Source organism: Salvelinus sp. IW2-2015, unplaced genomic scaffold, assembly GCF_002910315.2.
Source record: "Salvelinus sp. IW2-2015 unplaced genomic scaffold, ASM291031v2 Un_scaffold83, whole genome shotgun sequence".
NCBI classification, from domain to species: domain Eukaryota; kingdom Metazoa; phylum Chordata; class Actinopteri; order Salmoniformes; family Salmonidae; genus Salvelinus; species Salvelinus sp. IW2-2015.
Genome location: NW_019942514.1, coordinates 2,022,259 through 2,038,155, shown reverse-complemented (window position 1 = coordinate 2,038,155; position 15,897 = coordinate 2,022,259). Strand labels below are relative to the sequence as shown.

Here is a 15,897-nt window from a genome sequence, read left to right as displayed (position 1 = left end):
CTGGTATCAGTTTATATGTGTCACATATTGAATATTTTGCAAAGGATATGTATCAGGACTGTTGACGCCCAAGTCAATACATTGCTTTCAATCTACAAAACACACAAGGAGTGTTACTGTACATCTAAGAAAGATGATAACAAGTCACAGATCATTCAGTACACAGTTATGAACCATAACTTATGGCGTCTCAATGAAGCGTTCATAAGCCCTTTACAAAGGCCTACCTACATAAATCCTTAAATAATTCATGAGAAAATGTCATACTAATTAAAGGGTGGTATAAAACCTATGCCACATTTGTTAAAGAACCAGATGTCATGACCTAGCTAAAGGGCTAAGGTTATAAAGGGTTTATAAAGGGTTTATGAAGGGTTTATTACGCTTTATAAGTTATAGTTTGTTTAAAGTTTGACCAAGATGACAAGTGTAGGTCCTGATTGATCTAGAGAGAGCCGGGTCTTAAAAGGCCTAACCTTATTCATCTGGAAAGAGGCATGTCTAAAAAAGACCTCACCTGATTTGTAGAGCTGGAAGGAGGAGTGTGCAGCAACAATGGCTACAGACACAGGTCCGACGGTGGCCACGGCCTGCTGCAGGGCGCTCTCGTCACCGCTGGTCATGTCAACATACCCGGTGCAGGTGGCACCCAGACTGTCTGGCTTGTAGTGGCACTTCTTGTCCTGTCATAGAAAGACATTGTTAAATATACACTGTAGAAATGTAGTTGCTAATTGTTTATGGCAAAAGTTCAGTAGAAAAGCATTATTTTGACTGTACGTTAAAATAATAAGTATTCTTAAAATTGGCCAAAAATAGCATGAACTAGTATAAGTAAGCACATATATTATATCCACACCTAAATGTGTCATTGTAAAATAATGCTCTCAACTGTCTGCTCCTTGTCTGATTATACTGCACCACTAAGCATTTGCACTAGATGTCACTGTTGTGCTTCTTCCTTGAGTTAGGAGGTGGTCAATTCAGAATGTTGGAATTGACTCCAATTCAATTAATGAATTGAAATTAGAATCGAAATGGCCACACCCCACAATACCTAGAATTAGAATTTGAGTGACAGGAAGTAGAATTGAATTCAGTGCAATTAAAATAAATTCCACTCAGTCATAGAACATGAATTTCATTGAATCTGACAGTTCATTCTTGCAGATACCAAAGAATATATGACCTTTCTCTGGAAACAATGTTCATACTCTTTTAACCTTAGTGTTTATTATAGCCAAATATATTTACACCAACCATTTTTATTTGTTTGGCTTCTTTTTGAAGGCCTCAGGGTCAACTTGAGGGTTCAACTAATGCATTCTGGGAAATGTAGTTTTTACCCCATATTTTAAGAACATTAAGTGATTAATGAAATATAACAACTTAGAATATTCACATACAAGTTTTGTTTTCCTTGATCATTCACATTTTAAAAGTTTGTCCTGATAATCAATTGTTTCAACAATATTTTATATGCATGTATATAATAACATGTTTGATGTATTTATGTACAAGATGTAGGATTGTATAGACTACACCTATTACGGAATAGAATAATTAGAATTGAATTTCACTTTTCTATTCTATTTCCTTTCATTCAAATTCGAATTGCAATTTTGTATCCTGTTTATTACTTCAATTCAAATTAAATTAAAATTCAAGAATAGAATTTATGCTCTGTGTGGGGCTGATGTGGGCTGGCGTGAAAGGATGAATTTGATCCTATCTATACACTGATCTAAGGTCAGTTTGGCATTTCTCATTTCTAATGCTTAACCATTGGGCTTTAGGGAGAGCCATCTGATGCAAATCTGTACCTAAAGACAACTTCTATCAAGATCTGGGGTGTATTCATTAGGTACCAAATGGAAGAAAATGAACTGAAATGTTTTTAAACGTGTGGTCCTAATGAACACAACCCTGCCCACTGTTCAATGCTCACCTCAGCATGGTAGGCATAGGAGTCTTCAGTGTCCAGGCCTCCAGGGGCCAAGGACTTGATGTACTCGAAGGCCTGGTCCATGAGACCGCCCATGCAGACCATGTTGCCGAACTCACCGGAGCAGTCAACCAGCTGCTGCTCACTGAGGGACACCAGCTTATTGGTCTTCCTGTAGTGCTGGCCTTCCAAAGAGCCAGTCTGAGGGAGGGAGGGATGGAAGGAAGGAGGTGGGGGGGAGAAAAAGTACACTTAAACGGCCACACCAGTAGATATCTACTTTTTCGAGCTGAGAGACGATGGCCAGAGCTTACCCATGATATTACACAACGTCAATAAGTTATTGTTTTAGTCAAAGTATGATGTTTTGGGACAAATCCAAACTGCCAACTTCGTGCAAATCCGTGTGAATGTGATATATTTTCCTGTGATATGACACCCTACGTTTCGTTTCAGGAATGGGTTTATTTGAATGTTACCACTCACCAGCATGGCATTGCTTATTAATCAGAAACAGATGCAAAGTTATTCCTATTTGTGACTGAGATGAGCCAAAGAGCCTTGTGTCCACTTGGCTGCCTGAGCCGTGGCCTAAATGAAAAAAGGAGGTGCAAACTTGTGTTTTAGGACCTATACTTTTCCCCCTAGAAAATGATTATTATCCGTTGGATAATTTTGTAAATTCTCACTTATTTTTAATGTAGTCTCTATTAAATATCTTTATACATACAGTGTGGTCCAGTGCATTCGGAAAGTATTCAGACGCTTTGACTTTTTCCAGCCTTATTCTAAAATGTATAAAATCGTTTTTTCCCCTCATCCATCTACACACAATACCCCACAATGACAAAGCAAAAACAGGTTTTTAGAAATGTTTAAAAAATATATTTTAAAAACTGTAATATATTACATTTACAAAGCAAAAAACAGTTTTTGTAGATTTTCTTTTGCTTTAAGTTGTTAAAAACCTGTTACGGCTAGACGTTGCGCTAGTGGAACCCCTCGACAACATCCGGTGAAATGGCAGAGCGCCAAATTCAAATTAAATTACTATAAATATTAAACTTTCATGAAATCACACATGCAATACACCAAATTAAAGCTACACTTGTTGTTAATCCAGCCAACGTGTCAGATTTCAAAAAGGCTTTACGGCGAAAGCAAACCATGCGATTATCTGAGGATAGCACCCCACCAAACAAACACATGACATTCATATTTCAACCCGCCAGGCGCGACACGAAATGCAGAAATAGCGATATAATTCATGCCTTACCTTTGAAGATCTTCTTTTGTTGGCACTCCAATACGTCCCATAAACATCACAAACGGTCCTTTTGTTCGATAAATTCCGTCGTTATATCTCCAAAATATCCATTTATTTGGCGCGTTTGATCCAGAAAAACACCGGTTCCAACTCGCGCAACATGACTACAAAATATCTAATAAGTTACCTGGATCGGATCCCAGCCGGCGAACCAAAACAACGATGCCGTAAAAGGGGCAGACGAAGCGGTCTTCTGGCCAGGCTCTGGAGACGGGCACATCGCGCACCGCTCCCGAGCATACTACTCGCCAATGTCCAGTCTCTTGACAACAAGGTAGATGAAATCCGAGCAAGGGTAGAATTCCAGAGAGACATAAGAGACTAACGTTCTTTGCTTCACGGAAACATGGCTCACTCGCAGCAGCGCCTCTTCAACCTCAGGAGGCTGAAGAAATTCGGCTTGTTACCAAAAGCACTCACAAACTTTTACAGATGCACAATCGAGAGCATCCTGTCGGGCTGTATCACCGCCTGGTACGGCAACTGCTCCGCCCACAACCGTAAGGCTCTCCAGAGGGTAGTGAGGTCTGCACAACGCATCACCACGGGCAAACTACCTGCCCTCCAGGACACCTACACCACCCGATGTCACAGGAAGGCCATAAAGATCAAGGACAACAACCACCCGAGCCACTGCCTGTTCACCCCGCTATCATCCAGAAGGCGAGGTCAGTACAGGTGCATCAAAGCAGGGACCGAGAGTCTGAAAAACAGCTTCTATCTCAAGGCCAACAGACTGTTAAACAGCCACCACTAACATTGAGTGGCAGCTGCCAACATACTGACTCAACTCCAACAACTTTAATGATGTAAAAATTGATGAAAAATGTATCACTAGCCACTTTAAACAATGCCACTTCATATAATGTTTACATACCCTACATTACTCATCTCATATGTATATACTGTACTCGATACCATCTACTGCATCTTGCCTATGCCGTTCTGTACCATCACTCATTCATATATCTTTATGTACATATTCTTCATTCCTTTACACTTGTGTGTATAATGTAGTTGTTGTGAAATTGTTAGGTTAGATTACTCGTTGGTTATTACTGCATTGTCGGAACTAGAAGCACAAGCATTTCGCTACACTCGCATTAACATCTGCTAACCATGTGTATGTGATAAATAAGATTTGATTTGATTTGTGCACCTGTTGCAAACATTTCTAACAACTTTCCTAATACAACTTTAGGTATTTTTTACGTAAATAGTCAATCAAATTTAAGACGGGATAAACTGCGTTCAATAGCGGATAAAAACAAAGTGGAGCGAGCTTTGAGGTCGCGCGCCCCCTAACAAACAGAACACTAGACTCGACCCTCATTCTGAACAGCCCTACTTATTCATTTCTCAAAGGAAAAACATCAACCAATTCCTAAAGACTGTTGACATCCAGTGGAAGCGATAGGAACTGAAAGCAAGTGCCACAGAAATCTAGATCCACATAGAAACCCCATTGAAAAGAGAGTGACCTCAATTTTCTTTTTTTCTGGATGGGTTTTATAAAGTTTTCACCTGCCATATCAGTTCTGTTATACTCACAGACATTATTCAAACCGTTTTAGAAACTGTATTTCCTATCTACATCTACCAATTATATGCATATCCTAGCTTCTGGGCCTGAGTAGCAGGCAGTTTACTTTGGGCACGCTTTTCATCTGGAAGTGAAAATACTGCCACCTAGCCCGAAGAGGTTAAAGCACCTTTGGCAGCGATTACAGCCTCAAGTCTTCCTTGTTATGATGCTACACGCTTGGCACACCTGTATTTCGGTAGTTTCTCCCATTCTTCTCTGCAGTTCCTCTCAAGCTCTGTCAGGTTGGATGCACAGCTATTTTCAGACTACAAAGGGAAGCACAGTCGCGAGCTGCCCAGTGACACGAACCTACCAGATGAGCTAAATCACTTCTATGCTCGCTTCGAGGCAAGCAACACCGAGGCATGCATGAGAGCATCAGCTGTTCCGGACGACTGTGTGATCACGCTCTTCGTAGCTGACGTGAGTAAGACCTTTAAACATGTCAACATACACAAGGCTGCGGGGCCAGATGAATTACCAGAACGAATGCTCTGGACATGTGCTGACCAACTGGCAGGTGTCTTCACTGACATTTTCAACATGTCCCTGATTTGAGTCTGTAATACCGACATGTTTCAAGCAGACCACCATAGTCCCTGTGCCCAAGAACACAAAGGCAACCTGCCCAAATGACTACAGACCCGTAGCACTCACGTCCGTGGCCATGAAGTGCTTTGAAAGGTTGGTAATGGCTCACATCAACACCATTATCCCAGAAACCCTAGATCAACTCCAATTTGCATACCGCCCACAGATCCACAGATGATGCAATCTCTATTGCACTCCACACTGCCCTTTCCCACCTGGACAAAAGGAACACTTATGTGAGAATGCTATTCATTGACTACAGCTCAGCGTTCAACACCATAGTACCCTCAAAGATCATCACTAAGCTAAGGATCCTGGGACTAAACACCTCCCTCTGCAACTGGATCCTGGACTTCTTGACGGGCCGCCCCCAGGTGGTGAGGGTAGGTAGCGCACACATCTGCGATGCTGATCCTCAACACTGGAGCTCCCCAGGGGAGCATGCTCAGTCCCCACCTGTACTCCCTGTTCACCCATGACTGCATTGCCGGGCACGACTCCAACACCATCATTAAGTTTGCAGACGACACAACAGTGGCCTGATCACCGACAACGACGAGAGAGCCTATAGGGAGGAGGTCAGAGACCTGGCCGGGTGGTGCCAAAATAACAACCTATCCCTCAACTTAACCAAGACAAAGGAGATGATTGTGGACTACAGGAAAAGGAGAACCGAGCACGTCCCCATTCTCATCGACGGGGCTGTGGTGGAGCAGGTTGAGAGCTTCAATTTCTTTGGTGTCCACATCAACAACAAACTAGAATCGTCCAAACACACCAAGACAGTCGTGAGAGGGCACGACAAAGCCTATTCCCCCTCAGGAAACTAAAAAGATTTGGCATGGGTTCAAAAGGTTCTACAGCTGCAACATCAAGAGCATCCTGACTGGTTGCATCACTGCCTGGTACGGCAAATGCTTGGCCTCTGACCGCAAGGCACTACAAAGGGTAGTGCGTTCGACCCAGTACATCACTGGGGCTAAGCTGCCTGCCATCCAGGACCTCTACACCAAGCGGTGTCAGAGGAAGGCCCTAAAAATTGTCAAAGACCCCAGCCACCCCAGTCATAGACTGTTCTCTCTACTACCGCATGGCAAGCGGTACCGGAGTGCCAAGTCTAGGACAAAAAGGCTTCTCAACAGTTTTTACCCCCAAGCCATAAGACTCCTGAACAGGTAATCACATGGCTACCCGGACTATTTGCACTGTGAGGCCCCCCCCCGCAACCCCTCTTTTTACTCTGCTGCTACTCTCTGTTTATCATACAGTGGGGAGAACAAGTATTTGATACACTGCCGATTTTGCAAGTTTTCCTACTTACAAAGCATGTAGAGGTCTGTAATTTTTATCATAGGTACACTTCAACTGTGGGAGACGGAATCTAAAACAAAAATCCAGAAAATCACATTGTATGATTTTTAAGTAATTAATTTGCATTTTATTGCATGACATAAGTATTTGATACATCAGAAAAGCAGAACTTAATATTTGGTACAGAACTTTGTTTGCAATTAACAGAGATCATACGTTTCCTGTAGTTCTTGACCAGGTTTTGCACACACTGCAGCAGGGATTTTGGCCCACTCCTCCATACAGACCTTCTCCAGATCCTTCAGGTTTCGGGCTGTTGCTGGGCAATACGGACTTTCAGCTCCCTCCAAAGATTTTCTATTGGGTTCAGGTCTGGAGACTGGCTAGGCCACTCCAGGACCTTGAGATGCTTCTTACGGAGCCACTCCTTAGTTGCCCTGGCTGTGTGTTTCGGGTCGTTGTCATGCTGGAAGACCCAGCCACGACCCATCTTCAATGCTCTTACTGAGGGAAGGAGGTTGTTGGCCAAGATCTCGCGATACATGGCCCCATACATCCTCCCCTCAATACGGTGCAGTCGTCCTGTCCCCTTTGCAGAAAAGCATCCTCAAAGAATGATGTTTCCACCTCCATGCTTCACGGTTGGGATGGTGTTCTTGGGTTGTACTCATCCTTCTTCTTCCTCCAAACACGGCGAGTGGAGTTTAGACCAAAAAGCTCAATTTTTGTCTCATCAAACCACATGACCTTCTCCCACTCCTCCTCTGGATCATCCAGAGGGTCATTGGCAAACTTCAGACGGGCCTGGACATGCGCTGGCTTGAGCAAGGGGACCTTGCGTGCACTGCAGGATTTTAATCCATGACGGCGTAGTGTGTTACTAATGGTTTTCTTTGAGACTGTGATCCCAGCTCTCTTCAGGTCATTGACCAGGTCCTGCCGTGTAGTTCTGGGCTGATCCCTCACCTTCCTCATGATCATTGATGCCCCACGAGGTGAGATCTTGCATGGAGCCCCAGACCGAGGGTGATTGACGTCATCTTGAACTTCTTCCATTTTCGAATAATTGCGCAACAGTTTTGCCTTCTCACCAAGCTGCTTGCCTATTGTCCTGTAGCCCATCCCAGCCTTGTGCAGGTCTACAATTTACCCCTGTGTCCTTACACATCTCTCTGGTCTTGGCCATTGTGGAGAGGTTGGAGTCTGTTTGATTGAGTGTGTGGACAGGTGTCTTTTATACAGGTACGAGCTCAAACAGGTGCAGTTAATACAGGTAATGAGTGGAGAACAGGTGGGCTTCTTAAAGAAAAACTAACAGGTCTGTGAGAGCCGGAATTCTTACTGGTCGGTAGGTGATCAAATACTTATGTCATGCAATAAAATGCAAATTAATTACTTAAAAATCATACAATGTGATTTTCTGGATTTTTGTTTTAGATTCCGTCTCTCATAGTTGAAGTGTACCTATGATAAAAATTACAGACCTCTACATGCTTTGTAAGTAGGAAAACCTGCAAAATCGGCAGTGTATCAAATACTTGTTCTCCCCACTGTATATGCATAGTCACTATAACTATACACTCATGTACATACTACCTCAATTGGGCCGACCAACCACTGCTCCCGCACATTGGCTAACCGGGCTATCTGCATTGTGTCCCACCCGCCACCCGCCAACCCCTCTTTTACGCTACTGCTACTCTCTGTTCATCATATATGCATAGTCACTTTAACCATATCTACATGTACATACTACCTCAATCAGCCTGACTAACCTGTGTCTGTATGTAGCCTCGCTACTTTTATACTCTCGCTACTGTATATAGCCTGTCTTTTTTACTGTTGTTTTTATTTCATTACCTACCTAATGTTCACCTAATACATTTTTGCACTATTGATTAGAGCCTGTAAGTAAGCATTTAACTGTAAGGTCTACTACACCTGTTGTATTCGGCGCACGTGACAAATAAACTTTGATTTGATCTCTCCAGAGATGTTTGATCTGGTTCAAGTCCAAACTTATTCCATTCAAGAATGATGGAGGACACTGTGTTCTTGGGGACCTTAATTTACCACAAGTGGACTCCAATCTAGTTGTAGAAACAGGATGTACCTGAGGTCAATTTTGAGTCTCATAGCAGAAGAGAAGGTCGATCACGGAGTCGTAGACTCGACACGGGAACAGAGGAGAGGTCCGAGGTTTCTTCCGAGCCCACAGGAAGATGTCCCGGGGCAGGCTGCGCCGACTTCAGGCAATGAGCATGGCAGAATGGGCTCCAGCCCATGATAGCACCAGCAGTCCAATCGATAAGAGGATTGTGCCACTGGAGCCATGAAAACCCCAATACCACGGGTACCTGAGGAGACTTGATGAGCATGAACTGCATGTACTCATTTTGGTTCCCTGACACTGGCAGGTTGATAGGAGTAGTATTGTGGGTGACTCTGCCTATCGAGCACCCATCCAGCGCTCTGACATCCATGGGAATGGAGAGGGGCTGAGTGGGGATACCCAGCTCTGACACCAGGGTAGTGTCCATGAAACTCTCATCGGCCCCAGAGTCAACGAGTACCCGGAGAGATTTTGACTGTTCGCCCCACAGCAGGATGGCATGGAGAGGGGTACGAGTAAGGGGAGAAAGAAAATTCTCCATATGGCCCACCAGAGTACTTGTACCTACTGATGAGCCTGGTATTTTAATGGACAGGTAGACACGTAATGACCGGTAGTCCCACAATACAGACAACTCTTGGTGTTGTTGGGTTTTGAGAATGTGAAATGGTAAGTCCCGGAAGGTAAACCCAAACTGGTTAGTACCTGTAGGGTAAGTCCTAGGGGGTAAATCCCTAGTAGGTTGGTTCCTGCTAGTACTATAAAGTATAGAGTAAATCCCGGAAGGTAAACTCGAGCAGGCTAGTACCTGTAGGGTAAGTCCTAGGGGGTAAATCCCAATTGGGTTAGTTCATGTGACTGCTATAAATTTGGAGTAAGTCCTGAGCAGAATAGATCTGTTGAGGGTAAGTCACATAAGTCCCGAGCAGGAGAGTTCCTGTGGAGGGAAAAATTTCAAGAGTAAGTCACGAGCAGAATAGGTCTGTGGAGGGTAAAATCTCATAGATAAAGTCCCGAGCAGAAAGCCTGTGGAGGGCCAAATCTCATAGAGAGGGGGGAAGTCCTGAACAGGGTAGTCCTGTGGAGGGTAAAACCCTAGTCTAACGGTGTATTGGCCAGACCTGTAAGAAGGGTGGAAGCACAGTTGCAGTGGCCGTGAGAGCGCAGGGTGTGAGTGTGTGTGTGAAAGAGAGGTTAGTTTTATGCCCTGTTGGGGTGGTGAACCATGAGAGATTATGTGGAAATATGGGTTATCAATAATAGTGATATTTGAGGAAATACTGGAATAAGACATTAAGTCATCCGTATTCTCCAGTAATAGGTTCGCAGATGCTATAGTAACGGTTCTTATACAAGGTATTAAGTGCCGTGACCAATTAATTGTAATCCGGGGAAGAGGGTAGTGCTACCTTGGAAAATGACATGACAGACAATGTCACTGAGAAACGAACAATGTCACTGAGGGAGAGAGAGTAATGTATAACGTTTACATTATGTCAGGATATGTTATTGTTAGCCATCAGGGATCCTCTGGGAGGAGAAAAGACACCGTCTGGTATCAATAACCATGACAGCCTTGAGTTGGGGAGGAGTGAGCACTTTGGAGTAGAGGTCAGGTTAGAGGAAGAACAGATATAACTAAGGTTCTGTCTAGCAACAGATATGCATTGGCTGTTCAGATGTGGGGGAGGACACTCAGCCTAGGAGAAAGGGTTAAATATCAGTGCTTGTGTGACATGTCGTTTGTCTGAATCCAGCTGTATTGACCCTTTGGGAAGAATTAAACTTGGTTAAGCTTCTCTAATGTCCGTGAGTTATTTACTCTGAAAGTTAGAACCTAACAGTGTTAAGTCTGCATAAACGTTCGGCTGGAGACAACCAACTCTGCCGAGTTGCATCGGCTCCGTAAGAGACTTGTCGGCAGACCTTGGAGACTGTCAGGGGAAATCGGGTAACCTCGGATTCTCTCGGGAACGTAGACGCTGGGGACTCCTCGGTGGGATCCTTAGGCGAGGGAGTGGGACCGGAATCAGACCTCCTCTCCCTCCTACTTTCCCGTAGCCGCCCATTGATCCGGATGGTCAAGGCGACGAGCGAGTCAAGATCTGTAGGCAGCTCCTGGGCTGCGAGCTCGTCTTTTACTTCCTCCGATAATTCGTGAAGGAACGTGTCAAATAGGGATTCTGGGTTCCAGGCACTCTCGGTAGCCAATGTGCGGAAATCAACCGCATAGTCTGCCACACTGCGGGAGTCTTGACGAAGATGGAGTACCTTTCGGGCAGCCTCTCTCCCAAAAACTTTTTCACCTCAGCCACGAACTCCTCCAGACTGAAGCACACGGCTTGTTGTTCCCACACCACCGTAGCCCAGGCGAGAGCCCACATCAGCGTTATAAGGTACGCTATCTTCGAGCGGTCCGAGGGAAAGGACGAGGGCTGCAGCTCAAAGATGAGGGAGCACTGGGAGAGAAACTCCCGACAGGTTCCTGAGACGGTAAGCAGGGTTCTCGGGTAGCCGTGGTAGCCTGGCGAGAGGCGCTGCTGAAAGCGGGGTTACTGAGGGGCTGGGAGGTTACTGTCATGGCTGGCTGCCTAACAGACAATGATTGGTCCAGCAAATATACGAAGTAACTCCTCGTGTCTCCTTGGGAGGAGACAGCGTTGCGGAGCTGGTCCGAGTCTGCTGGGTCAGTCATGGCCAGTTCGTACTAACACGACTCAGTATAAGACCCAGATGCAGACACAGGAGAGAGACAGAAGGTTCAAGATATAGAGAAGTTTATTAAAACCACAAGAGGCAGGAAAAGGGCAGGTCGAGGATAGGCAGAGGTTCGTAACCAGGTCCGAGTCTGATAGGTACAGGGCGGCAGGTAGCCTAAGGGTCAGGACAGGCAGAAGTTCGTAAACCAGGTCAGAGTCAGATAGGTACAGGAACGGCAGGCAGGCTTGGGGTCAGGGCAGGCAGAATAGGTCGGAGCCGGAAGAACTAGAAAACAGGGACTAGAGAGAACAGGAGTACAGGAAAAACACGCTGGTAGGCTTGAAGGAGACAAGATGAACTGGCAACAGAGAAACAGAAAACACAGGTACTGTATAAATGCATAGAGATAAATGGGGAAAATGGGCAACACCTGGAGGGAGGTGGAGACAAGCACTTGACAGGTGAAACAGATCAGGGTGTGACACTTAAGTATCAAAAGTAAATGTAATTGCTCAAATATAATTAAGTATCAAAAGTTAAAGTAAATGTATAAATCCTTTCAAATTCCTTATATTAAGCAAACCAGATGGCACAATTTTTCATTTTGTTACATTTTTTTAAATTCTTTAATTTTTTACAAATGAAGCCAGATCAGAGGCAGTAGAGATGACCAGGGCGGTTCTCTTGATAAGTGCGTGAATTTGACAATTTTCCTGTTCTGCTAAGCATTCAAAATATAGCGAGTACTTCTGGGTGTCAGGGAAAACGTATGGAGTAAAAAAGTACATTATTTTTTATTAAGAATGTAGTGGAGTAAAAATAAGTTGTCAAAAAATATAAATAGTAAAGTAAAGTTCTGATACCACAAAAAATGACTAAAGCTCCTTAGGGATAGGGGGCAGTATTTGGAAGTTTGGATGATTGAGGTGCCCAAAGTAAATTGCCTCTTACTCAGGCCAAGAAGCTAGGATATGCATATAATTGGTAGTATTGGATAGAAAACACTCCAAAACTGTTAAACTTTCCAAAACTGTTAAAATAATGTCTGTGAGCATAACAGAACTGATATAGCAAATTTATTTTTGGGGGTGACACCATTTAAAATGCCTGTCTATGGGGAAATCAATGGAATAACTCCCAGATTGCAGTTCTTAGGGCTTCCAGCAGATGTCAACAGTCTTTAGAAAGAGTTTCAGGCTTGTTTTTTGAAAAATGAGCTAGAATTTGTAGTTTTTGTAAGTGGCTCCCATTTTGGCTGTAGTGTTGTGGCGCACGTCGGTGAGGGCGCACACTTCGTTATTTATCTCTGGTAATGAACATACTATTCTCCGTCTTAAATTTTATCGTTTATTTACATATTAGGGTACCTGAGGATTGATTAGAAACGTTGTTTGACTTGTTTGGACGAAGTTTATTGGTAACTTTCGGGATTCATTTGTTTGCATTTTGAACGAGGGAAACCGGTGGATTACTGAGTCAAGCGCGCCAACTAAATTGACTTTTTGGGGATATAAAGAAGGACTTTATCGAACAAAAGGACCATTTGTGATGTAGCTGGGACCCTTTGGATTGCAAGCAGGAAGATCTTCAAAGGTAAGTGATTTATTTTATCGCAATTTCTGACTTTCGTAACGCCTCTGCTTGGTTGGAAACTGTTTGTAATGCTTTTGTACGCGGGTTGCTGTCCTCAGATAATCACATGGTGAGCTTTCGCCATAAAGCCTTTTTGAAATCTGACAAATCTGGATTAAGAAGGAGTTAAGCTTTTAAACGATGTAAGACAACGATGTAAGACATATTTTCATGAATGTTTAATATCACAAATTTTGTATTTTGAATTTCGAGCTCTGCAATTTCACAGAATGTTAGCCCAAAGAGGTAGTACGTTAAAGTATTTTTACTTCAAATATATGTACCTTTGCATAGTTTTAGGGCCACAGCCCACAATGTTTGGAAAACAGCCGAATACAAAAATTTTAACATGTACAGACTGGCGATATGAGTTACACCACCCAAACACACACTCATTGTTGTTTCGCTCTCACCACATGATACAAAGGTAAAAGAGTAGAACAGGCCAAACAATTACTCTACATCTAAGTTGAGCAGAGTCTATACTGTAGTTAACTCACTCTCTTAATAACCCCTTCCTGTTATGCTGATGAATGAGGACCCAAAAGCGACGTAATAGTAACAGAGTCTTTATTCCAGTATTAAACAAATAATGATTCTCCTGGATATAATCAATGGTAATCCAAAACAGGAAACTGAAATCCTCTCGTCAATAGAGAGGAACGACTGGAGACGCGACCACAGACTGCAGGTCGCTTCAGGAAGGCACAGGCCGTAGCTGACATAGACACCTGCTCACACGCAGCATCTGAAGAAGGCAGAGAACACGACAGGGCGGAAACAAGGACACAGGAACAGCAAACCTCAAACAAGAATCCGACAAGGACAGGAGCGGAAAACAGAGGGAGAAATAGGGACTCTAATCAGAGGGCAAAATAGGGGACAGGTGTGAAAGAGTAAATGAGGTCGTAGGGAGAATGAGAAACAGCTGGGAGCATGAACGGAACGATAGAGAGAGAGAAAGAGAAAGAACCTAATAAGACCAGCAGAGGGAAGCACAGGGACAAGACATGATCAAAGACAAAACATGACACTTCCAACCCTCTTCCTCCCTTACCGTGCTGAAAGCCCAGCAGGAGCCACAATCCTTCTGATCCTTGATGGAGGTGACATAGCCCTTGTCCCTCCAGTCCATGGTGGTGGGCAGATCATTGTCCCCAAGCATGGGTAAGAAGGTAGAGCCGCCGGGGGGCTTGGAGGCATTGAAGGAGCCCAGGCAGCGCTGGGAGATGCGTCTGTACTCCTCGTTTTCCTGTGGTAGCACAACAATAGACATGCACTGAGTGTAGAAAACATGAGGTAATACCTACTCTTTCCATGAAATAAACTGTCCAGGTGAATCCAGGTGAATGCTATGATCCCTTATTGATGTCACTTGTTTAATCCACTGCAATCAGTGTAAATGAAGGGGAGGAGACAGATTGAAGAAGGATTTTTGAGCCTTAAGACAATTGAGACATTGATTGTGTATGTGTGCCATTCAGGGGGTGAATGGGCAAGACAAAAGATGTAAGTGCCTTTGAACGGGGTGTGGTAGTAGGTGCCAGGCACACCGGTTTGTGTCAAGAACTGCAACGCCAGTGAGTTTTTCCACAGTCAACTGTTTCTCCTGTGTATCAAGAATGGCCCACCACCCAAAAGACATCCAGCCACCTTGACACAACTGTCGACAGCTTGTGAGTCAACATGGGCCAGCATCCCTGTGGAACGCTTTCGACAACTTGTAGAGTCCATGCCCAAATGAATTGAGGCTGTTGTGAGGGCAAAAGGGAGTGAAGAGGCGACTCTCACAGTGAAGAGGCGACTCCGAGATGCTGGCCTTCTAGGCAGAGGACTCGTGAAGCGTCTGTTTCTCAAACTAGACACTATGATGTACTTGTCCTCTTGCTCAGTTGTGCACCGGGGCCTCCCACTCCTCTTTTGATTCTGGTTAGAGCCAGTGTGCTCTGTTCTGTGAAGGGAGTAGTACACAGCGTTGTACGAGAGCTTCAGTTTCTTGGCAATTTATCGCATGGAATAGCCTTCATTTCTCAGAACAAGAATAGACTGATGAGTTTCAGAAGAAAGTTATTTATTTCTGGCCATTTTGAGCCTGTAATCGAACCCACAAATGCTGATGCTCCAGATACTCAACTAGTCTAAAGGCCAGTTTTATTGCTTCTCTAATCAGGACAACGGTTTTCAGCTGTGCTAACATAATTGCAAAAGGGTTTTATAATGATCAATTAGCCTTTGAAAATGATAAACCTGGATTAGCTAACACAACATGCCATTGGAACACAGGAGTGATGTTTGCTCCGCCCACAACCGTAAGGCTCTCCAGAGGGTAGTGAGGTCTGCACAACGCATCACCGGGGGCAAACTACCTGCCCTCCAGGACACCTGGAGGGCAGATAGTTTGTTCTGCCTGCGGCTATGGAACCCTGACCTGTTCACCGGACGTGCTACCTGTCCCAGACCTGCTGTTTTCAACTGTTTTCAACTACTGTGATTATTATTATTTGACCATGCTGGTCATTTATGAACATTTGAACATCTTGGCCATGTTCTGTTATAATCTCCACCCGGCACAGCCAGAAGAGGACTGGCCACCCCTCATAGCCTGGTTCCTCTCTAGGTTTCTTCCTAGGTTTTGGCCTTTCTAGGGAGTTTTTCCTAGCCACCGTGCTTCTACACCTGCGTTGCTTGCTGTT

The 15,897-nt window shown here is 44.2% G+C and overlaps 1 protein-coding gene across 1 annotated transcript in view; it reads right to left on the bottom strand.

Annotated features, from left to right (window-relative positions):
* Positions 1-15,897, bottom strand: part of ctsl.1 (cathepsin L.1) — a 29,828-nt gene that overhangs the window by 7,489 nt on the left and 6,442 nt on the right. The window contains exons 3-5 of the mRNA XM_024135090.2: positions 14,262-14,456; positions 1,949-2,146; positions 518-683 (exon numbers count right to left, since the gene is read on the bottom strand). Coding sequence (XP_023990858.1) covers positions 518-683; positions 1,949-2,146; positions 14,262-14,456 — 559 coding nt within the window. The remainder of the gene's footprint in view (positions 1-517; positions 684-1,948; positions 2,147-14,261; positions 14,457-15,897) is intronic.